This window comes from Salmo salar, chromosome 26 (genome assembly GCF_965601325.2).
Source record: "Salmo salar chromosome 26, fSalSal1, whole genome shotgun sequence".
Classification (NCBI taxonomy): domain Eukaryota; kingdom Metazoa; phylum Chordata; class Actinopteri; order Salmoniformes; family Salmonidae; genus Salmo; species Salmo salar.
The window spans coordinates 43,236,955-43,261,097 of record NC_138316.1 but is presented as its reverse complement, the minus strand read 5'-3'; the positions used below and the strand labels follow the sequence as shown (position 1 = coordinate 43,261,097).

At 51.8% G+C, this 24,143-nt stretch overlaps 1 protein-coding gene across 7 annotated transcripts in view; it reads left to right on the top strand.

Annotated features, from left to right (window-relative positions):
* The window catches only part of LOC123730778 (transducin-like enhancer protein 3-B), a 55,360-nt gene that overhangs the window by 12,753 nt on the left and 18,464 nt on the right, over window positions 1-24,143 (top strand). For 4 of the 7 annotated variants that reach the window (XM_045708703.2, XM_045708702.2, XM_082969741.1 and 1 more), the window contains exons 6-7: window positions 3,679-3,741; window positions 4,009-4,113. In XM_045708703.2, the coding sequence (XP_045564659.1) occupies window positions 3,679-3,741; window positions 4,009-4,113 (168 nt within the window). The remainder of the gene's footprint in view (window positions 1-3,678; window positions 3,742-4,008; window positions 4,114-24,143) is intronic. The other 3 variants (XM_045708705.2, XM_045708704.2, XM_082969742.1) reach the window with 1 other exon arrangement.

The window sequence follows — 24,143 nt, the reverse complement described above, 5'->3', positions numbered from 1 at the left end:
CATTGAGGGGCCGGGAGGAGGGATCTGCTGCACATGAACAATGAGGGGCCGGGAGGAGGGATCTGCTGCACATGAACAGTGAGGGGCCGGGAGGAGGGATCTGCTGCACATGAACATTGAGGGGCCGGGAGGAGGGATCTGCTGCACATGAACAATGAGGGGCCGGGAGGAGGGATCTGCTGCACATGAACAATGAGGGGCCCGGGAGGAGGGATCTGCTGCATATGAACAATGAGGGGCTGCTACTGAGGCAGAGGATTGCAATGATGGCCGAGTAGCGTGACGTCTTTGAGACGGATAGGGAAATGTCTGTGTGGATCATAAACCACTGTGGCTCTCTCGTTCAGCGTGTGACACTGACTCCCTGTCACCAGTTGTTTTCCTGCCAATTGAAACCTCATCAGTCTCGTCCTCTCTCCACTCGGCTAGCGGCTTCCAGCGACAAACAGGCAAATGGTTTTCAACACAGAGCTATTGACAAGGCCATCCTCTGAGAGGCCTCTATACTAGCAGCACCAGACAGCTCTGAGCCACTGAGTACCTGTAATTGTGGAGCCGGAGTGAACAGCCTTTACCGCCACGCCGCTCAAGGGCTTGGTTTTCATTGGCTTAAAGTGACAATACCCTATTTTATCCGCCTCCTGGCCTAAAAGTTGTTGGCGTTGAGTCGACGCCGTGCGTGTGTACACTCTGGAAATTGGACCCATTAGGTGCTCGGCAGTCCAAGTCTTCCCACGTCGTCAACACTCGTTGGCACCATTTTGTTTCTCTGGTCTCCAACATATGAATGTGATGGGGGGGGGGTTCTATACAGTTATGTATTGGGATAATATTGTATTAGAAGGTCCCTGGCAATTCCCAGCCCCTGGTGTTATGAGGTAGAATTATTTACTGAACGAGTGTTGTGAAACCATAAGTAGATCTTCGACAAGTGTCCATAAAATGACATCTGACTAGTATTCTACTGAATCTCTGCTACTTGTCCCTCTGTGTTTACTGGGTAGTGATTCTCTCCTGACATCTGAGTAGTTTTGGCCTTTTGACAGCCGATATAAGTGTTTCTTTCTGTGTCTCTTTTGAATGGCGTTCCCTGGATGCTTTTGGTCAGTCGGTATCTTAGGCCTTTTCAAAGGAGAGAGGATGCCTGCCTCTGTGGAGAAAAGACAAGATTAGTGACAGTTGCTGCTCAAGGATTTCTTACCCCTGGTTTGTGTTTTAGAGCACTTTCCATACATTCTGTTCATACTTTTTTTATACTTTTTCTACATTCTGGTCGGAGCCAGGAGTACCTCACCAGCTGACCAGAACAGGAACAGGTACTCCAGAGTCGACGTTAAGGTCGGGAGAAGATTCCAGGAATGTTGTAACCTGAACGAACCCTAAAGGCAACACGCCGTTGGTGAGGTCACGGCTGTCTGAGCACCTGGTGTTCCAGCTCGGCTTGTGCCAGCGAGCCGGTCATCCAGAAAGAACAGCGTGTTTACTCAACTCAGAGCGCGTTCCAATTCCAATCCATGCAAGTCCCTTTATATGAGGAGTAGTGAATGAACAGTAGAAAATGGTGGCTGTTTTGTCTATTGTGCATGTTATGTGTAGTGTGGTTGAAACAGAGGATATTTGGTTGTTAGGTTGAGTCCAGCCTCTACAGATCTAGTTGTGTGTCTCTTCTTGTTTCCAGGGATGAAGACAAGTCACCCCCCGCGCTCCCCTCCTCCTCCCTCTTATCCCCCATTCATTTCTCCCTCTGATCTGATCGACAGCCCAGAAAAATTCTATTTAATGACCTGCCTCTGTGCGCGTAATATGATTTTACAGCCTGCTATGGTCAAGCCCAGGCCCAATTTACATAATGATCACCACCGCCAGACAGGGCCTGCTGGGCCGCCGTTGCCCTGGCAACAGGAGAGAGAGGGGACAGGAATGGAAGGGGGAGGATGTAGATGGAGGGATTGGAGGAGGGGAATGAGATGTGAGGGGAGTCTGCCTGGGGTTAAGGGGGTTGTGAGTTCCTGACAGGTCAGAATAGGTCTCTCTCCCCCCACACCCTCTCATTCTCCTTCCTTCCTTCCTTCCTTCCTTCCTTCCCCCCCCCCCGAGTCAAACAGAAGTTTCTTCCATCCCCTCTTTACTATTAAACGAGGTAAAATGAGAGGAATGCGTGACGAAACAAAGGAGAAAGCCCCCGTCTCTCTGTCCCACGCTCACATACACCTGCTGGGCCATCTGCCCCACAATCCATTAGTTCTTCTCTCCCCAACACAGTCAAATTAGATTAGCTTAGTGTCAAGTCTCTCCCTCTGTTGCTTTCTGGAAATAAGTTAGGAGGAAAAGGGTTGTGTTTTGGCGACTATGTCTGTGGATATCCAAGAGCAGCAGAACTGTATCCAGCCCTCCAAATGTGGGGCTCTAAAGTGCTCTGTCTGAATCAGGCCCGGTGTATTGTCCCCCCCGCTCTATACCAATAATGTTGGTGATAGATATTGCTAGTCAGCCAGCCTCCCCTCTCCTTTCTCTTCCTGTCTTCTGTGAAATGGCTGTGTAGTAATTGTGAAGTATTACCCTGGTTTGTCTTCCTCCTCCCAAATGATATTATCATATTTCAAACTGCTAATGAAATAAGGCCAGCGGTCTAATGGATGTGGGATAGAGGGAGACCAGAGCTGGTTTGTTTTAAGGAGAGCTTCTCTCCCATTCATTTCAGTTAAGAGTAATGGGACATCCGGGGTCTAGATGGACTCTGGAGTGGACTGAGGGATTTAGGTGTGTGTGAGGCCCTTGCTGTGTTATCAAACACAGTGGTGTGTGTGTCTGTCTGTGTTCAACCAAAACTGAAATGGTTTCTTGGAAGGTGCGGTGGAGGTGTAAACATTGACATTGTCATCTTCTCTGTGTCTGTTAGTAATCCAAGCTGGCTGCTGATGTGTTCCCCTCTCTCTCTGTTAGTAATCCAAGCTGGCTGCTGATGTAGTCCCCTCTCTCTCGCTCTGTGTCAGTAATCCAAGCTGGCTGCTGATGTAGTCCCCTCTCTCTCACTCTGTGTCTGTTAGTAATCCAAGCTGGCTGTTGATGTAGTCCCCTCTCTCTCTGTTAGTAATCCAAGCTGGCTGCTGATGTAGTCCCCTCTCTCTCTGTTAGTAATCCAAGCTGGCTGTTGATGTAGTCCCCTCTCTCTCTGTTAGTAATCCAAGCTGGCTGCTGATGTAGTCCCCTCTCTCTCTGTTAGTAATCCAAGCTGGCTGCTGATGTAGTCCCCTCTCTCTCTTTTAGTAATCCAAGCTGGCTGCTGATGTAGTCCCCCCTCTCTCTTTTAGTAATCCAAGCTGGCTGCTGATGTAGTCCCCTCTCTCTCTGTTAGTAATCCAAGCTGGCTGCTGATGTAGTCCCCTCTCTCTCTGTTAGTAATCCAAGCTGGCTGCTGATGTAGTCCCCTCTCTCTCTTTTAGTAATCCAAGCTGGCTGCTGATGTAGTCCCCCCTCTCTCTTTTAGTAATCCAAGCTGGCTGCTGATGTAGTCCCCTCTCTCTCTGTTAGTAATCCAAGCTGGCTGCTGATGTAGTCCCCTCTCTCTCTTTTAGTAATCCAAGCTGGCTGCTGATGTAGTCCCCTCTCTCTCTTTTAGTAATCCAAGCTGGCTGTTGATGTAGTCCTCACCATGTTCCTTCCTCCTCTCTCTTCCAGACTGAGATTGCTAAACGGCTCAATGCAATTCTCGCACAGATCATGCCTTTCCTGTCACAAGAGGTGAGTGCCCCACACATCCATCCTAACATTGTCTTAACATTAAAAAACTTCTGGTGTTCCCATGGTTGTGTAGGCCTGTTGTATAGAGACTCGTTTCAGGCCCTATATTATTCTTAATCCCTGTTCACAAGGTTTTGATTAGTTTAACCCAAGATGAGCCTAATTCTGTCTTAATAGATGTGTCTATGAAACAGGCTCTATAACCATGGAGACTTGCTGTAGCCTAGCTGAAGTTGGCTAAACCTTGTCTCTGTTTCTCCCCAACAGCACCAGCAGCAGGTCGCTCAGGCTGTTGAGCGTGCCAAGCAGGTCACGATGACTGAGCTCAATGCCATCATCGGGGTACGTGGACTTCCCAATCTGCCTCTCACCGTGTGTACCCCTCTTACTTTACTTCATTCAGCCAGAGACGGGGGTAAACCTGCATGTACGGGGGGGGGACCGGTAGTCCACTAGCAATATACTGTCTCAACTCTCATTTCACAAAGATTTAGGCCCCTCTATCTCATAGATATCTCTCTTGTTCAAAGTACACTACATGTTGTTTTTAAATATGTATATGTATATGTATATATATGTATATATGTATATGTGTATATATATGTATATGTGTATGTATATATGTATATATATGTATGTGTGGAGTTGGTAGCTAGGTAGAGGATGTTACTGTGGTGTCCTGGTAGAGGATGGTTACTGTAGGGTCCTGGTAGTGGATGGTTACTGTAGGGTCCTGGTAGTGGATGGTTACTGTAGGGTCCTGGTAGGGGATGGTTACTGTAGGGTCCTGGTAGAGGATGGTTACTTTAGGGTCCTGGTAGGGGGTGGTTACTGTAGGGTCCTGGTAGGGGGTGGTTACTGTAGGGTCCTGGTAGGGGATGGTTACTGTAGTGTCCTGGTAGAGGATGGTTACTGTAGGGTCCTGGTAGGGGATGGTTACTGTAGGGTCCTGGTAGGGGATGGTTACTGTAGGGTCCTGGTAGGGGATGGTTACTGTAGGGTCCTGGTAGGGGATGGTTACTGTAGTGTCCTGGTAGGGGATGGTTACTGTAGGGTCCTGGTAGGGGATGGTTACTGTAGGGTCCTGGTAGGGGATGGTTACTGTAGGGTCCTGGTAGGGGATGGTTACTGTAGGGTCCTGGTAGGGGATGGTTACTGTAGGGTCCTGGTAGGGGATGGTTACTGTAGGGTCCTGGTAGGGGATGGTTACTGTAGGGTCCTGGTAGGGGATGGTTACTGTAGGGTCCTGGTAGGGGATGGTTACTGTAGGGTCCTGGTAGGGGATGGTTACTGTAGGGTCCTGGTAGGGGATGGTTACTGTAGGGTCCTGGTAGGGGATGGTTACTGTAGGGTCCTGGTAGAGGATGGTTACTGTAGGGTCCTGGTAGGGGATGGTTACTGTAGGGTCCTGGTAGGGGATGGTTACTGTAGGGGATGGTTACTGTAGGGTCCTGGTAGAGGATGGTTACTGTAGGGTCCTGGTAGGGGATGGTTACTGTAGGGTCCTGGTAGGGGATGGTTACTGTAGGGTCCTGGTAGAGGATGGTTACTGTAGTGTCCTGGTAGGGGATGGTTACTGTAGTGTCCTGGTAGGGGATGGTTACTCGTAGGGTCCTGGTAGGGGATGGTTACTGTAGGGTCCTGGTAGAGGATGGTTACTGTAGGGGATGGTTACTGTAGGGTCCTGGTAGGGGATGGTTACTGTAGGGTCCTGGTAGGGGATGGTTACTGTAGGGGATGGTTACTGTAGGGTCCTGGTAGAGGATGGTTACTGTAGGGTCCTGGTAGGGGATGGTTACTGTAGGGTCCTGGTAGGGGATGGTTACTGTAGGGTCCTGGTAGAGGATGGTTACTGTAGTGTCCTGGTAGGGGATGGTTACTGTAGTGTCCTGGTAGGGGATGGTTACTGTAGGGGATGGTTACTGTAGGGGATGGTTACTGTAGGGTCCTGGTAGGGGATGGTTACTGTAGGGTCCTGGTAGAGGATGGTTACTGTAGGGTCCTGGTAGGGGATGGTTACTGTAGGGTCCTGGTAGGGGATGGTTACTGTAGGGTCCTGGTAGGGGATGGTTACTGTAGGGTCCTGGTAGGGGATGGTTACTGTAGGGTCCTGGTAGAGGATGGTTACTGTAGGTTCCTGGTAGAGGATGGTTACTGTAGGGTCCTGGTAGGGGATGGTTACTGTAGGGTCCTGGTAGGGGATGCTTACTGTAGGGTCCTGGTAGGGGATGGTTACTGTAGTGTCCTGGTAGGGGATGGTTACTGTAGTGTCCTGGTAGCGGATGGTTACTGTAGCGGATGGTTACTGTAGGGGATGGTTACTGTAGTGTCCTGGTAGGGGATGGTTACTGTAGTGTCCTGGTAGGGGATGGTTACTGTAGGGTCCTGGTAGGGGATGGTTACTGTAGCGGATGGTTACTGTAGGGGATGGTTACTGTAGTGTCCTGGTAGGGGATGGTTACTGTAGTGTCCTGGTAGGGGATGGTTACTGTAGGGGATGGTTACTGTAGGGTCCTGGTAGTGTATGGTTACTGTAGGGTCCTGGTAGGGGATGGTTACTGTAGTGTCCTGGTAGGGGATGGTTACTGTAGGGGATGCTTACTGTAGGGTCCTGGTAGTGTATGGTTGCTGTAGGGTCCTGGTAGGGGATGGTTACTGTAGGGTCCTGGTAGGGGATGGTTACTGTAGGGTCCTGGTAGGGGATGGTTACTGTAGGGTCCTGGTAGGGGATGGTTACTGTAGGGTCCTGGTAGGGGATGGTTACTGTAGGGTCCTGGTAGGGGATGGTTACTGTAGGGTCCTGGTAGGGGATGGTTACTGTAGGGTCCTGGTAGGGGATGGTTACTGTAGGGTCCTGGTAGGGGATGGTTACTGTAGGGTCCTGGTAGGGGATGGTTACTGTAGGGTCCTGGTAGGGGATGGTTACTGTAGGGTCCTGGTAGGGGATGGTTACTGTAGGGGATGGTTACTGTAGGGTCCTGGTAGGGGATGGTTACTGTAGTGTCCTGGTAGGGGATGGTTACTGTAGGGGATGGTTACTGTAGGGTCCTGGTAGGGGATGGTTACTCTAGGGTCCTGGTAGAGGATGGTTACTGTAGGGTCCTGGTAGGGGATGGTTACTGTAGGGTCCTGGTAGAGGATGGTTACTGTAGGGTCCTGGTAGGGGATGGTTACTGTAGGGGGAGGGTGGTTACTGTAGGGTCCTGGTAGGGGATGGTTACTGTAGGGTCCTGGTAGGGGATGGTTACTGTAGGGTCCTGGTAGGGGATGGTTACTGTAGGGTCCTGGTAGGGGATGGTTACTGTAGGGGATGGTTACTGTAGGGGATGGTTACTGTAGGGGATGGTTACTGTAGGGGATGGTTACTGTAGGGGATGGTTACTGTAGGGGATGGTTACTGTAGGGGATGGTTACTGTAGGGGATGGTTACTGTAGGGGATGGTTACCGTGGTGTCCTGGTAGAGGATGGTTACTGTAGGGTCCTGGTAGGGGATGGTTACTGTAGGGGATGGTTACTGTAGGGTCCTGGTAGGGGATGGTTACTGTAGGGTCCTGGTAGGGGATGGTTACTGTAGGGGATGGTTACTGTAGGGTCCTGGTAGGGGATGGTTACTGTAGGGTCCTGGTAGGGGATGGTTACTGTAGGGTCCTGGTAGGGGATGGTTACTGTAGGGTCCTGGTAGGGGATGGTTACTGTAGGGTCCTGGTAGGGGATGGTTACTGTAGGGTCCTGGTAGGGGATGGTTACTGTAGGGTCCTGGTAGGGGATGGTTACTGTAGGGTCCTGGTAGGGGATGGTTACTGTAGGGTCCTGGTAGGGGATGGTTACTGTAGGGTCCTGGTAGGGGATGGTTACTGTAGGGTCCTGGTAGGGGATGGTTACTGTAGGGTCCTGGTAGGGGATGGTTACTGTAGGGTCCTGGTAGGGGATGGTTACTGTAGGGTCCTGGTAGGGGATGGTTACTGTAGGGTCCTGGTAGGGGATGGTTACTGTAGGGTCCTGGTAGGGGATGGTTACTGTAGGGCCCTGGTAGGGGATGGTTACTGTAGGGCCCTGGTAGGGGATGGTTACTGTAGGGCCCTGGTAGGGGATGGTTACTGTAGGGTCCTGGTAGGGGATGGTTACTGTAGGGTCCTGGTAGGGGGTGGTTACTGTAGGGTCCTGGTAGGGGGTGGTTACTGTAGGGTCCTGGTAGGGGGTGGTTACTGTAGGGTCCTGGTAGGGGGTGGTTACTGTAGGGTCCTGGTAGGGGGTGGTTACTGTAGGGTCCTGGTAGGGGATGGTTACTGTAGGGTCCTGGTAGGGGATGGTTACTGTAGGGTCCTGGTAGGGGATGGTTACTGTAGGGTCCTGGTAGGGGATGGTTACCGTAGGGGATGGTAACCGTAGGGTCCTGGTAGAGGATGGTTACCGTAGGGGATGGTAACCGTAGGGTCCTGGTAGGGGATGGTTACCGTAGGGTCCTGGTAGGGGATGGTTACCGTAGGGTCCTGGTAGGGGATGGTTACCGTAGGGTCCTGGTAGGGGATGGTTACCGTAGGGTCCTGGTAGGGGATGGTTACCGTAGGGTCCTGGTAGGGGATGGTTACCGTAGGGTCCTGGTAGGGGATGGTTACCGTAGGGTCCTGGTAGGGGATGGTTACCGTAGGGTCCTGGTAGGGGATGGTTACCGTAGGGTCCTGGTAGGGGATGGTTACCGTAGGGTCCTGGTAGAGGATGGTTACCGTAGTGTCCTGGTATGGGATGGTTACTGTAGGGGAAGGTTACTGTAGGGTCCTGGTAGGGGATGGTTACTGTAGGGTCGTGGTAGATGATGGTTACTGTAGGGTCCTGGTAGGGGATGGTTACTGTAGGGTCCTGGTAGGGGATGGTTACTGTAGGGTCCTGGTAGGGGATGGTTACTGTAGGGTCCTGGTAGGGGATGTTTACTGTAGGGTCCTGGTAGGGGATGGTTACTGTAGGGTCCTGGTAGGGGATGGTTACTGTAGGGGATGGTTACTGTGGTGTCCTGGTAGGGGATGGTTACTGTAGGGTCCTGGTAGGGGATGGTTACTGTAGGGTCCTGGTAGGGGATGGTTACTGTAGGGTCCTGGTAGAGGATGGTTACTGTAGTGTCCTGGTAGCGGATGGTTACTGTAGGGGATGGTTACTGTAGGGGATGCTTACTGTAGTGTCCTGGTAGGGGATGCTTACTGTAGGGTCCTGGTAGGGGATGGTTACAGTAGGGTCGTGGTCGAGGATGGTTACTGTAGGGTCCTGGTAGAGGATGGTTACTGTAGGGTCCTGGTAGGGGATGGTTACTGTAGGGTCCTGGTAGGGGATGGTTACTGTAGGGTCCTGGTAGGGGATGGTTACTGTAGGGTCCTGGTAGGGGATGGTTACTGTAGTGTCCTGGTAGGGGATGGTTACTGTAGGGTCCTGGTAGGGGATGGTTACTGTAGGGTCCTGGTAGGGGATGGTTACTGTAGGGTCCTGGTAGGGGATGGTTACTGTAGGGTCCTGGTAGGGGATGGTTACTGTAGGGTCCTGGTAGTGGATGGTTACTGTAGGGTCCTGGTAGGGGATGGTTACTGTAGTGTTCTGGTAGGGGATGGTTACTGTAGGGGATGGTTACTGTAGGGTCCTGGTAGGGGATGGTTACTGTAGGGTCCTGGTAGGGGATGGTTACTGTAGGGTCCTGGTAGGAGATGGTTACTGTAGGGTCGTGGTAGTGGATGGTTACTGTAGGGTCCTGGTAGAGGATGGTTACTGTAGTGTCCTGGTAGGGGATGGTTACTGTAGGGGATGGTTACTGTAGGGGATGGTTACTGTAGGGGATGGTTACTGTAGGGGATGGTTACTGTAGGGGATGGTTACTGTAGGGTCCTGGTAGAGGATGGTTACTGTAGGGTCCTGGTAGGGGATGGTTACTGTAGGGTCCTGGTAGGGGATGGTTACTGTAGGGTCCTGGTAGGGGATGGTTACTGTAGGGTCCTGGTAGGGGATGGTTACTGTAGGGTCCTGGTAGGGGATGGTTACTGTAGGGTCCTGGTAGGGGATGGTTACTGTAGGGTCCTGGTAGGGGATGGTTACTGTAGGGTCCTGGTAGGGGATGGTTACTGTAGGGTCCTGGTAGGGGATGGTTACTGTAGGGTCCTGGTAGGGGATGGTTACTGTAGGGTCCTGGTAGGGGATGGTTACTGTAGGGTCCTGGTAGGGGATGGTTACTGTAGGGTCCTGGTAGGGGATGGTTACTGTAGGGTCCTGGTAGGGGATGGTTACTGTAGGGTCCTGGTAGGGGATGGTTACTGTAGGGTCCTGGTAGGGGATGGTTACTGTAGGGTCCTGGTAGGGGATGGTTACTGTAGGGTCCTGGTAGGGGATGGTTACTGTAGGGTCCTGGTAGGGGATGGTTACTGTAGGGTCCTGGTAGAGGATGGTTACTGTAGGGTCCTGGTAGGGGATGGTTACTGTAGGGTCCTGGTAGGGGATGGTTACTGTAGGGTCCTGGTAGGGGATGGTTACTGTAGTGTCCTGGTAGGGGATGGTTACTGTAGGGTCCTGGTAGGGGATGGTTACTGTAGGGTCCTGGTAGGGGATGGTTACTGTAGGGTCGTTGTCGAGGATGGTTACTGTAGGGTCCTGGTAGGGGATGGTTACTGTAGGGGATGGTTACTGTAGGGTCCTGGTAGGGGATGGTTACTGTAGGGTCCTGGTAGGGAATGGTTACTGTAGGGATGGTTACTGTAGGGGATGGTTACTGTAGGGGATGGTTACTGTAGGGGATGGTTACTGTAGGGGATGGTTACTGTAGGGGATGGTTACTGTAGGGGATGGTTACTGTAGGGGATGGTTACCGTGGTGTCCTGGTAGAGGATGGTTACTGTAGGGTCCTGGTAGGGGATGGTTACTGTAGGGGATGGTTACTGTAGGGTCCTGGTAGGGGATGGTTACTGTAGGGTCCTGGTAGGGGATGGTTACTGTAGGGTCCTGGTAGTGGATGGTTACTGTAGTGTCCTGGTAGGGGATGGTTACTGTAGGGTCCTCGTAGGGGATGGTTACTGTAGGGTCCTCGTAGGGGATGGTTACTGTAGGGGATGGTTACTGTAGGGTCCTCGTAGGGGATGGTTACTGTAGGGTCCTGGTAGGGGATGGTTACTGTAGGGTCCTCGTAGGGGATGGTTACTGTAGGGTCCTCGTAGGGGATGGTTACTGTAGGGTCCTGGTAGGGGATGGTTACTGTAGGGTCCTGGTAGGGGATGGTTACTGTAGGGTCCTGGTAGGGGATGGTTACTGTAGGGTCCTGGTAGGGGATGGTTACTGTAGGGTCCTGGTAGGGGATGGTTACTGTAGGGTCCTGGTAGGGGATGGTTACTGTAGGGTCCTGGTAGGGGATGGTTACTGTAGGGTCCTGGTAGGGGATGGTTACTGTAGGGTCCTGGTAGAGGATGGTTACTGTAGGGTCCTGGTAGAGGATGGTTACTGTAGGGTCCTGGTAGAGGATGGTTACTGTAGGGTCCTGGTAGAGGATGGTTACTGTAGGGTCCTGGTAGAGGATGGTTACTGTAGGGTCCTGGTAGGGGATGGTTACTGTAGGGGATGGTTACTGTAGGGTCCTGGTAGGGGATGGTTACTGTAGGGTCCTGGTAGGGGATGGTTACTGTAGGGTCGTGGTAGATGATGGTTACTGTAGGGTCCTGGTAGAGGATGGTTACTGTAGGGTCCTGGTAGGGGATGGTTACTGTAGGGTCCTGGTAGGGGATGGTTACTGTAGGGTCCTGGTAGGGGATGGTTACTGTAGGGTCCTGGTAGGGGATGGTTACTGTAGGGTCCTGGTAGGGGATGGTTACTGTAGTGTCCTGGTAGGGGATGGTTACTGTAGGGTCCTGGTAGGGGATGGTTACTGTAGGGTACTGGTAGGGGATGGTTACTGTAGGGTCCTGGTAGGGGATGGTTACTGTAGGGTCCTGGTAGGGGATGGTTACTGTAGGGTCCTGGTAGGGGATGGTTACTGTAGGGTCCTGGTAGGGGATGGTTACTGTAGGGTCCTGGTAGGGGATGGTTACTGTAGGGTCCTGGTAGGGGATGGTTACTGTAGGGTCCTGGTAGGGGATGGTTACTGTAGGGTCCTGGTAGAGGATGGTTACTGTAGGGTCCTGGTAGGGGATGGTTACTGTAGGGTCCTGGTAGGGGATGGTTACTGTAGGGTCCTGGTAGGGGATGGTTACTGTAGGGTCCTGGTAGGGGATGGTTACTGTAGGGTCCTGGTAGGGGATGGTTACTGTAGGGGATGGTTACTGTAGGGTCCTGGTAGAGGATGGTTACTGTAGGGTCCTGGTAGGGGATAGTTACTGTAGGGTCCTGGTAGGGGATGGTTACTGTAGGGTCCTGGTAGGGGATGGTTACTGTGGTGTCCTGGTAGGGGATGGTTACTGTAGGGTCCTGGTAGGGGATGGTTACTGTAGGGTCCTGGTAGGGGATGGTTACTGTAGGGTCCTGGTAGGGGATGGTTACTGTAGGGTCCTGGTAGAGGATGGTTACTGTAGGGTCCTTGTAGGGGATGGTTACTGTAGGGTCCTGGTAGGGGATGGTTACTGTAGGGTCCTGGTAGAGGATGGTTACTGTAGGGTCCTGGTAGGGGATGGTTACTGTAGGGTCCTGGTAGGGGATGGTTACTGTAGGGTCCTGGTAGAGGATGGTTACTGTAGGGTCCTGGTAGAGGATGGTTACTGTAGGGTCCTGGTAGGGGATGGTTACTGTAGGGGATGGTTACTGTAGGGTCCTGGTAGGGGATGGTTACTGTAGTGTCCTGGTAGGGGATGGTTACTGTAGGGGATGGTTACTGTAGGGTCCTGGTAGGGGATGGTTACTGTAGGGTCCTGGTAGAGGGTCTTTGGAGGGGAGCACTAGCTTGCCACACTGTCACCACCATACCCCTCCCACGTGCAGCGTTACCTCTGTCACCACTGGTTTTTCATTATGAGTTGATGTACCTTATGTGATGCACTGTCTATTTGATTTACCAGTTACCATGGTGGTTTTGATTAATTTATCTTCAATTCTACATACGTCTGACAGTTATACATACTTTCCCACTGGTCAGCAGCTTGTCGGTCAGTCAGCAATCAGTCCTTCAAGGGGCCCCCTCCTGCAATGGCTGAGAGTGGCTGGTGTTGGTTGTGATCTGAGAGAGAGTGGCTGGTGTTGGTTGTGAACTGAGAGAGAGTGGCTGGTGTTGGTTGTGATCTGATAGAGAGTGGCTGGTGTTGGTTGTGAACTGAGAGAGGGTGGCAGGTGTTGGTTGTGAACTGAGAGAGAGTGGCAGGTGTTGGTTGTGAACTGAGAGAGAGTGGCTGGTGTTGGTTGTGAACTGAGAGAGAGTGGCTGGTGTTGGTTGTGAACTGAGAGAGAGTGGCTGGTGTTGGTTGTGAACTGAGAGAGAGTGGCAGGTGTTGGTTGTGAACTGAGAGAGAGTGGCAGGTGTTGGTTGTGACCTGAGAGAGAGTGGCAGGTGTTGGTTGTGAACTGAGAGAGAGTGACTGGTGTTGGTTGTGAACTGAGAGAGAGTGACTGGTGTTGGTTGTGAACTGAGAGAGAGTGGCTGGTGTTGGTTGTGAACTGAGAGAGAGTGGCTGGTGTTGGTTGTGAACTGAGAGAGAGTGGCTGGTGTTGGTTGTGAACTGAGAGAGAGTGGCTGGTGTTGGTTGTGAACTGAGAGAGAGTGGCTGGTGTTGGTTGTGAACTGAGAGAGAGTGGCTGGTGTTGGTTGTGAACTGAGAGAGAGTGGCTGGTGTTGGTTGTGAACTGAGAGAGAGTGGCTGGTGTTGGTTGTGAACTGAGAGAGAGTGGCTGGTGTTGGTTGTGAACTGAGAGAGAGTGGCTGGTGTTGGTTGTGAACTGAGAGAGAGTGGCTGGTGTTGGTTGTGAACTGAGAGAGAGTGGCTGGTGTTGGTTGTGAACTGAGAGAGAGTGACTGGTGTTGGTTGTGAACTGAGAGAGAGTGACTGGTGTTGGTTGTGAACTGAGAGAGAGTGGCTGGTGTTGGTTGTGAACTGAGAGAGAGTGACTGGTGTTGGTTGTGAACTGAGAGAGAGTGACTGGTGTTGGTTGTGAACTGAGAGAGAGTGGCTGGTGTTGGTTGTGAACTGAGACAGAGTGGCTGGTGTTGGTTGTGAACTGAGAGAGAGTGACTGGTGTTGGTTGTGAACTGAGAGAGAGTGGCTGGTGTTGGTTGTGAACTGAGAGAGAGTGACTGGTGTTGGTTGTGAACTGAGAGAGAGTGGCTGGTGTTGGTTGTGAACTGAGAGAGAGTGGCAGGTGTTGGTTGTGAACTGAGAGAGAGTGGCTGGTGTTGGTTGTGAACTAAGATGTTCACAGAGAGGGTAACGTGGCTGAGATTAGAGCGGTAACACTGATCAGATCATGGGGCTTTGCTCTGATTCCACTTTGCCAGTAAGGATGTTTTTAATTGGATAATGGGCTCCAGCCAGTGCAGTCTTCATCGCTACCTCTCAGCCTTCTTATTCCTCTACAGGCTCACCAGTAGTGTCCTGAAGCTGAGATTACACTTACTGTTATAGCCTCTCCCCACCCCCCCACACACACCATCTTAGAGCTCTATGGAAACTAGGCTATAGAACTTAAGCATGTTGTGGCTGAATCGTAATAAGACTTTACCTGGTAATCCCTTCCTTAACTCTGAAAGTCAAAGCTCTCCTCATTCCACTTATTTGATCTATTCCAGTCGTGGCACACCTGATCCAGTTAACCAAGGGCTTGCTGATGAGTTGACCAGATGCACAGTATGTTGTGTGTTTCTAGGAGCAGTCACATCCATCTGGGAATCTGAACACTCTGTAATGATAACACCTCGTCTTCCTAAGTTCCTAGAACATCTAATGTTCCTCCCGCCCTATTATATAAAGCTAACATGCTAGCTGTTTTTACCAGTTTGAGCTAGATGACCCCTTAGCTGTCCGTAGCTATCCTGAAGCCCTTAGCGCTTAGCTAGCAGTTAGCCAGCCCCATAGGTGGGGTCAAGCCGGCCGGAGGCAGATATTGGAATTCAATTAAGGCAAATGAGTCAAGACTGTGACCCCTTTTCCAAGGTAATTACTTCCTCCTCTCCTCCCAGCCACCAGGCGGTTTAATTTTACTGTCCAGTGGACAGACAGACACACACGCCTTTTCCATTAAGCAGGGGCAGGGCTGTTGAGCTCGGCAACTTGGCACACATACACACACGCGCACACACACTATGAAAACAGGCTTTTATTTGTTGGAGGAAGAGATGGCAGGAAATCAATCTCCATGCTTCCACTGTGTGGGGGAGAGAGCAAGGGATAGAGGGATGGAAGAAGGGAGGTCATTAAATATCTGACGGTAATCAGAAGCCAGCAGGGTTTGGCTAGTTGATGTGTGTGTCTGACTAAACGATGTCAAACGGAGGTACATACACACAATCACACACACACTTCTATCAGAGGGAGAAACTAAATTGACAGGGAGAGGGACAGAAGTGTACACTTAACCCTGTTTTCTTTAAACCTAAGGGATTCAACTATGTCATCTTTACATTGAGGGACAGACATGCAGAGTAGTTTGTCTGAGAAAGAAGATCCATAGACTTAATTCAGCCCTGATGAAGAGAGACGTGTGTGTGTGTATATATATGTGTATATATATATATATATGTGGACACCCCTTCAAATCAATGGATTCGGCTATTTCAGCCACATCTGTTACTGACAGGTGTATAAAATCGAGCATGCAGCCATGCAGTCTCCATAGACAAACATTGGCAGTATAATGGTCTTTCTAAAGAGCTCAGCGACTTTCAATGTGGCACTGTCATAGGATGCCACCTTTCCAACAAGACAGTTTGTCATATTTCTGCCCTGCTAGAGCTGCCCCGTTCAACTGTAAGTGCTGTTATTGTGAAGTGGAAAGGTCTAGGAGCAACAAAGTCACAGCCGCAAAGGGGTAGGCCACACAAGCTCACAGAATGGGACCGCCAAGTGCTGAAGAGCGCAAAACTCGTCTGTACTTGGTTGCAACACTCACTACAGAGTTCCAAACTGCCTCTGGAAGCAACTTGGGCACAATAACTGTTTGTTGGGAGCTTCATGAAATGGGTTTCCATGGCCGAGCAGCCGCACACAAGCCTAAGGTCAACATTCGCAGTGCCAAGCATCAGCTGGAGTGGTGTAAAGCTTGCCGCCATTGGACTCTGGAGCATCTGGCAGTCTGATGGACGAATCTGGATTTTGCAGATTCCAGAAGAACGCTACCTGCCCAAATGCATAGTGCCAACTGTAAAGTTCGGTGGAGGAGGTATAATGGTCTGGGTCTGTTTTTCATGGTTCAGGCTAGGCACCTTAGTTGCAGTGACGGGAAATCAAATTGCTACAGCATACAATGACATTCTAGACGATTCTGTGCTTCCAACTTTTTGGCAGCACTTTGGGGAAGTCCCTTTCCTGTTTCAGCATGACAATACCCCCATGCACAAAGCGAGGTCCATGCAGAAATGGTTTGTTGAGATTGGTGTGGAATAACTTGAGCGACACACACTCACACCCAGTCCTCCAGAAAGGGAGCGACACACACACACACACACACACACACACACACACACACACACACACAGAGAGCACCCTGACCGAATCACCCTGACCCGTCCGGGGCAGAATTTTTTTCCCAGTAGTTAGTCAGTCAGTCTCCCCTCCCCAGGCCAGTGTTATCTCAGGAGATATACTACCTGCTAACCTGTCCTCTTCCCCAGGCACAGAGTGACCTGAGAGAGAGAGGGCGCTCCAATAAGCAACATATTCCAACAGGGTTTACAACCCCCAATACAACACTGCATACCTGCCAGTTTGTATACAAACTGTTTATATGGTTTCATACAGTAATATAGCTCTGCACAGACAACAGTTTACACACTGTTTCCCATTGCTTCCCATAACACAGGTGCACTAATCTAGCTCTCCAGACAACCAGCACAGTTGGTGTACAAACAGTTCGCACATGATGTTCCAGAACGTTAACCCATTCCAAAGTAATCACGGATCTGTTCATTGTTAATCTTACCAAGTAGACAAACTAGGTGCCCATTATTTTAGGTAGTGTGTGAAGCTACTAGCTTTTTAGCACCACCTTGTTCTTAGATAATGGTTAACAGGACAGGATGAAGTTGCCCCCAGACACTGATCTAAGACCAGTTTAGAAAGTTTCCACCCCAATGGTTAAAGTTGGGATTTGGGCAGGGAAAGCTGATCCTAGATTTGTACCTAAGGGCAACATCAATGGTTAACAGATGGGTTACTGTTGGTGTTTTGCATATCTGATCTAGTAAACCCTACGTAAATGGCCATCTGTTGGACACCGGAAACACGATTCATGTAAAACATGTATTACAGCACCCGTGTTGTTGTTGTTCTGGGCCAAACATTTGCTATTTGGAGGACCCACTCGCTCACTTTGCATGTTTTTATTTGCTGCAGATTTGAGTGTCAAATTCACATTTCCATTTGGTTTGAGTGTGTCCCTTTTTTCACACAGAGGGCATTTGTCTGCAGTCACACTGGCTCAAACCTCTATGTACGTTTTAGTACCTCATTATTTACATATTAGATGTCTCGTAGATATGGCTTTGGTTTTCATCTAGGTGGAGCGTAGCAAACTGGCTAAATGGACACTACACAGTCTGTAAAGAATACAGGAATTAGACTGATTTTAAGACCAGACTTTTATATTGCCCTATACGTCAGTATGTGTAGGCCTATCCCTCTATTTAATGAGTATTTAAAAATATATATTTTTTAAATGTATTTTTCTACTCAACACCTGAAAACGAATTAATACACGCCACTGCAATTCTGACATAAGAACCTCAGCCATTGCAGGTACCTCAGCCCCCCTTGAAGGACTCTCATACTGATGACCAACAATGTGTTCTCACAGTTAATTTCACTTTGGACATTGTGTTATCGTAGCCTTACCACTCAAACTGTACTGCATTGCATGCACCTGTGGTTAGCCTCCTAGCATTAGCAAGCATTGAGCTATAGCTAGCATTGGCAAGCATGGAGCTATAGCTAGCATTAGCAAGCATGGAGCTATAGCTAGCATTAGCAAGCATGGAGCTATAGCTAGCATTAGCAAGCATGGAGCTATAGCTAGCATTAGCAAGCATGGAGCTATAGCTAGCATTAGCAAGCATGGAGCTATAGCTAGCATTAGCAAGCATGGAGCTATAGCTAGCATTAGCAAGCATGGAGCTATAGCTAGCATTAGCAAGCATGGAGCTATAGCTAGCATTAGCAAGCATGGAGCTATAGCTAGCATTAGCAAGCATGGCGCTATTGCTAGCATTAGCAAGCATGGAGCTATTGCTAGCATTAGCAAGCATGACGCTATACCTAGCATTAGCAAGCATGGAGCTATAGCTAGCATTAGCAAGCATGGAGCTATAGCTAGCATTAGCAAGCATGGAGCTATAGCTAGCATTAGCAAGCATGGAGCTATAGCTAGCATTAGCTACCCCCTCTTACCACCCTTTTTCTTTGACTCCTACAGCAACAGCAACATGCTGTCTACCCAGCCTTCATGGTCAGTGTTTGGGAGAGGGATGGATGGAGGGAATGAGAAGAGATGTTGTGGTTGACGTTTGTTTGAATTGCTGCCACTGTTAGCATGTCAAATGGTTTTGTAACGACAGATAACCACTGTGTGGTAGGAAGTCGGGAACTAAAGCATGCATTGGGTGTCTCGATACTGAAAATTGGCTTCCTTCCCTTTGTTTGCTTTCCTTGATCCAAAAAAAGGTCAGTGCAGGAAAGGAATTACTTTAAAGTATTGGAATCCAGCCTCGTTTGTTTCTATGCTCTTTAGTCAGGTTGTCTGCCAGCCAGCCAGTCTGCCAGTCAGTTATTCTTTCATAGTGTTGATGTTGGTTCCAGCTGACTAACAGTCTGTCTGTGGGAGCTGTGATTTGCCCCGTTAGCTTTAATAGTCTCTTCTCTGCTCATCCCCTCCTGACAAAACCCAGCTAAGATTTGGAGTCATTTACACAGATGAAAACAGATAAGTGTGAAAGGAAGTCGGTCACCTCTTTATCCAGGAATATTGAATCGGAGGCAGTTTATTTCCCCCATCCCTCACTCCTCTCCTCGTCTGCCTCGGTGGCCCCTTAATGAGTCTTCTTGATGATGCTTCTCTGCATGCTTCCCTCATTAGGCACCCTCAACAGGGACTTCTCTGCTCTATCCTTCCCTCCCTCCCCTCCCTCCCTAACACACATAGGCCCCTGCTCCACACACCACCAGCACAATATTGATTAACAATTCTGCCTGTCTAAGTGGGTTCCATCCATTCTATACCGCCAGCCCCTCAGCTCCAGATAATGAGCCTACTGGATAATAGGCCTATTGTTAAGAGACCAGACTTGATCAACCTTTACTGTTAAAAGGCTTACAAGCTCTGTGTATGTGTTTCCCCCTCTTCTCCTAATGAGTAGTATGGGTCAGGGCTATAATACTCCCAGCTAGCTATCAGGAAGGTCAATAGATTGGTTTGGGACTGACAGTTGATGGATGTGCTAAGTGTTATTTAACCTCGTTTTAAAGCACTCGCTTCCCCTTTTCAGCTGAGTGGCTATTTAGCTCCCGTCTGTTAGTCTGGATCCCTGAGTCGATCTCGTCTGTCTCTCTCGCTCTCCCTCTTCCTCTCTCTGTCTCTCACTGTCTCTCTCTCGGCCTCTCTTTCTCTCACGCTCTTTCTCTCGCTCTTTCTCTGACGTTGACAGGCTCTTGGGAGGGCTAAGTGTCTGTGTCCCGCCCTCTCTGCCTGTTAACAGGCTTTGCCAGAGGGCCAGGAGGTGGGCGGCTGGCTTTGCTTGTTGGGTGTTGAAAGGTTTGCAGTTTTTATTTTCACCTGCGGTCATGCCGTGTGTGAAATTAACCCTATGTGCAACCCTCTGGGAATACATCCCCAGCCATGTTCTTGTCTGTAGTGTCTGCTAAAACAGTCCACATAGAATAGAGATCTTCGAGTAGGAAGCCTGCTTTGAAGGACGGATAACTAGCAGTTGTTGTGTTGCCGGCTGCTTCTCACTAATTGCTGCAGGCAGCTGGTGTTTGGGCACAGTTCATCCAGTATTTATCAAGTGTATTCTGTTCATAAAATGAGGTGGACTTTCTTTAGTGCGACGTGTTTGTAGGATATATGTGTGTGTGTGTGTGTGTGTGTGTGTGTGTGTGTGTGTGTGTGTGTGTGTGTGTGTGAAGGATACGGGATGTGTGTGTGAAGGATACGGGATGTGTGTGTGAAGGATACGGGATGTGTGTGTGTGTGAAGGATACGGGATGTGTGTGTGTGTGAAGGATACGGGATGTGTGTGTGTGTGAAGGATACGGGATGTGTGTGTGTGAAGGATACGGGATGTGTGTGTGTGAAGGATACGGGATGTGTGTGTGTGAAGGATACGGGATGTGTGTGTGTGTGAAGGATACGGGATGTGTGTGTGTGTGAAGGATACGGGATGTGTGTGTGTGTGAAGGATACGGGATGTGTGTGTGTGTGAAGGATACGGGATGTGTGTGTGTGTGAAGGATACGGGATGTGTGTGTGTGTGAAGGATACGGGATGTGTGTGTGTGTGAAGGATACGGGATGTGTGTGTGTGTGAAGGATACGGGATGTGTGTGTGTGTGAAGGATACGGGATGTGTGTGTGTGTGGAAGGATACGGGATGTGTGTGTGTGTGAAGGATACGGGATGTGTGTGTGTGTGAAGGATACGGGATGTGTGTGTGTGTGAAGGATACGGGATGTGTGTGTGTGTGAAGGATACGGGATGTGTGTGTGTGTGAAGGATACGGGATGTGTGTGTGTGTGAAGGATACGGGATGTGTGTGTGTGTGAAGGATACGGGATGTGTGTGTGTGTGAAGGATACGGGATGTGTGTGTGTGTGAAGGATACGGGATGTGTGTGTGTGTGAAGGATACGGGATGTGTGTGTGTGTGAAGGATACGGGATGTGTGTGTGAAGGATACGGGATGTGTGTGTGAAGGATACGGGATGGTGTGTGTGTGAAGGATACGGGATGTGTGTGTGTGAAGGATACGGGATGTGTGTGTGTGAAGGATACGGGATGTGTGTGTGAGTGAAGGATACGGGATGTGTGTGTGAGTGAAGGATACGGGATGTGTGTGTGTGTGTGAGTGTGAAGGATACGGGATGTGTGTGTGTGTGAGTGTGAAGGATACGGGATGTGTGTGTGTGTGTGTGTGTGTGAAGGATACGGGATGTGTGTGTGTGTGTGTGTGTGTGAAGGATACGGGATGTGTGTGTGTGTGTGTGTGTGAAGGATACGGGATGTGTGTGTGTGTGTGTGTGTGTGAAGGATACGGGATGTGTGTGTGTGTGTGGGTGTGTGTGTGTGTGTGTGGAAGGATACGGGATGTGTGTGTGTGTGTGTGTGAAGGATACGGGATGTGTGTGTGTGTGTGTGTGAAGGATACGGGGTGTGTGTGTGTGTGTGTGTGAAGGATACGGGGTGTGTGTGTGTGTGTGTGTGAAGGATACGGGATGTGTGTGTGTGTGTGTGTGAAGGATACGGGATGTGTGTGTGTGTGTGTGTGAAGGATACGGGATGTGTGTGTGTGTGTGTGTGAAGGATACGGGATGTGTGTGTGTGTGTGTGTGTGAAGGATACGGGATGTGTGTGTGTGTGTGAAGGATACGGGATGTGTGTGTGTGTGTGTGTGAAGGATACGGGATGTGTGTGTGTGTGTGTGAAGGATACGGGATGTGTGTGTGTGAAGGATACGGGATGTGTGTGTGTGAAGGATACGGGGTGTGTGTGTGTGTGTGTGTGTGTGTGAAGGATACGGGATGTGTGTGTGTGTGTGTGTGTGTGAAGGATACGGGATGTGTGTGTGTGTGTGTGTGTGTGTGAAGGATACGGGATGTGTGTGTGTGTGTGTGTGTGTGAAGGATACGGGATGTGTGTGTGTGTGTGTGTGAAGGATACAGGGTGTGTGTGTCCGACCTCATACCCAGGCCCTCATAAGTCTGAGAATGGTATTTGTGAGGAAGAGGGCCTTATTGCTAAGGATGGTTCTTACCTACTGGCCTCTAACAAACATTTGCTAATTAAATTCAACTCCCCAATCCTTCCTCCTTCCCATGGTTTAGGACTGTTATTGGGGAGGGGAGGGAGACTAACAACTTTATGTACTGGGACAGTGGTTCTCAAACCTCTCCTCGGGGACCTCCAGCCGGTCCAAACCTCTCCTCATGGACCTCCAGCCGGTCCAAACCTCTCCTCATGGACCCCCAGCCGGTCCAAACCTCTCCTCGGGGACCTCCAGCCGGTCCAAACCTCTCCTCGGGGACCTCCAGCCGGTCCAAACCTCTCCTCGGGGACCTCCAGCCGGTCCAAACCTCTCCTCGGGGACCTCCAGCCGGTCCAAACCTCTCCTCGGGGACCTCCAGCCGGTCCAAACCTCTCCTCGGGGACCTCCAGCCGGTCCAAACCTCTCCTCGGGGACCTCCAGCCGGTCCAAACCTCTCCTCGGGGACCTCCAGCCGGTCCAAACCTCTCCTCGGGGACCTCCAGCCGGTCCAAACCTCTCCTCGGGGACCTCCAGCCGGTCCAAACCTCTCCTCGGGGACCTCCAGCCGGTCCAAACCTCTCCTCGGGGACCTCCAGCCGGTCCAAACCTCTCCTCGGGGACCTCCAGCCGGTCCAAACCTCTCCTCGGGGACCTCCAGCCGGTCCAAACCGCTCCTCGGGGACCTCCAGCCGGTCCAAACCGCTCCTCGGGGACCTCCAGCCGGTCCAAACCGCTCCTCGGGGACCTCCAGCCGGTCCAAACCGCTCCTCGGGGACCTCCAGCCGGTCCAAACCGCTCCTCGGGGACCTCCAGCCGGTCCAAACCGCTCCTCGGGGACCTCCAGCCGGTCCAAACCGCTCCTCGGGGACCTCCAGCCGGTCCAAACCGCTCCTCGGGGACCTCCAGCCGGTCCAAACCGCTCCTCGGGGACCTCCAGCCGGTCCAAACCGCTCCTCGGGGACCTCCAGCCGGTCCAAACCGCTCCTCGGGGACCTCCAGCCGGTCCAAACCGCTCCTCGGGGACCTCCAGCCGGTCCAAACCGCTCCTCGGGGACCTCCAGCCGGTCCAAACCGCTCCTCGGGGACCTCCAGCCGGTCCAAACCGCTCCTCGGGGACCTCCAGCCGGTCCAAACCTCTCCTCGGGGACCTCCAGCCGGTCCAAACCTCTCCTCGGGGACCTCCAGCCGGTCCAAACCTCTCCTCGGGGACCTCCAGCCGGTCCAAACCTCTCCTCGGGGACCTCCAGCCGGTCCAAACCTCTCCTCGGGGACCTCCAGCCGGTCCAAACCTCTCCTCGGGGACCTCCAGCCGGTCCAAACCTCTCCTCGGGGACCTCCAGCCGGTCCAAACCTCTCCTCGGGGACCTCCAGCCGGTCCAAACCTCTCCTCGGGGACCTCCAGCCGGTCCAAACCTCTCCTCGGGGACCTCCAGCCGGTCCAAACCTCTCCTCGGGGACCTCCAGCCGGTCCAAACCGCTCCTCGGGGACCTCCAGCCGGTCCAAACCGCTCCTCGGGGACCTCCAGCCGGTCCAAACCGCTCCTCGGGGACCTCCAGCCGGTCCAAACCGCTCCTCGGGGACCTCCAGCCGGTCCAAACCGCTCCTCGGGGACCTCCAGCCGGTCCAAACCGCTCCTCGGGGACCTCCAGCCGGTCCAAACCGCTCCTCGGGGACCTCCAGCCGGTCCAAACCGCTCCTCGGGGACCTCCAGCCGGTCCAAACCTCTCCTCGGGGACCTCCAGCCGGTCCAAACCTCTCCTCGGGGACCTCCAGCCGGTCCAAACCTCTCCTCGGGGACCTCCAGCCGGTCCAAACCTCTCCTCGGGGACCTCCAGCCGGTCCAAACCTCTCCTCGGGGACCTCCAGCCGGTCCAAACCTCTCCTCGGGGACCTCCAGCCGGTCCAAACCTCTCCTCGGGGACCTCCAGCCGGTCCAAACCTCTCCTCGGGGACCTCCAGCCGGTCCAAACCTCTCCTCGGGGACCTCCAGCCGGTCCAAACCTCTCCTCGGGGACCCCCAGCCGGTCCAAACCTCTCCTCGGGGACCCCCAGCCGGTCCAAACCTCTCCTCGGGGACCCCCAGCCGGTCCAAACCTCTCCTCGGGGACCCCCAGCCGGTCCAAACCTCTCCTCGGGGACCCCCAGCCGGTCCAAACCTCTCCTCGGGGACCCCCAGCCGGTCCAAACCTCTCCTCGGGGACCCCAGCCGGTCCAAACCTCTCCTCGGGGACCCCCAGCCGGTCCAAACCTCTCCTCTGGGGACCCCCAGCCGGTCCAAACCTCTCCTCTGGGGACCCCC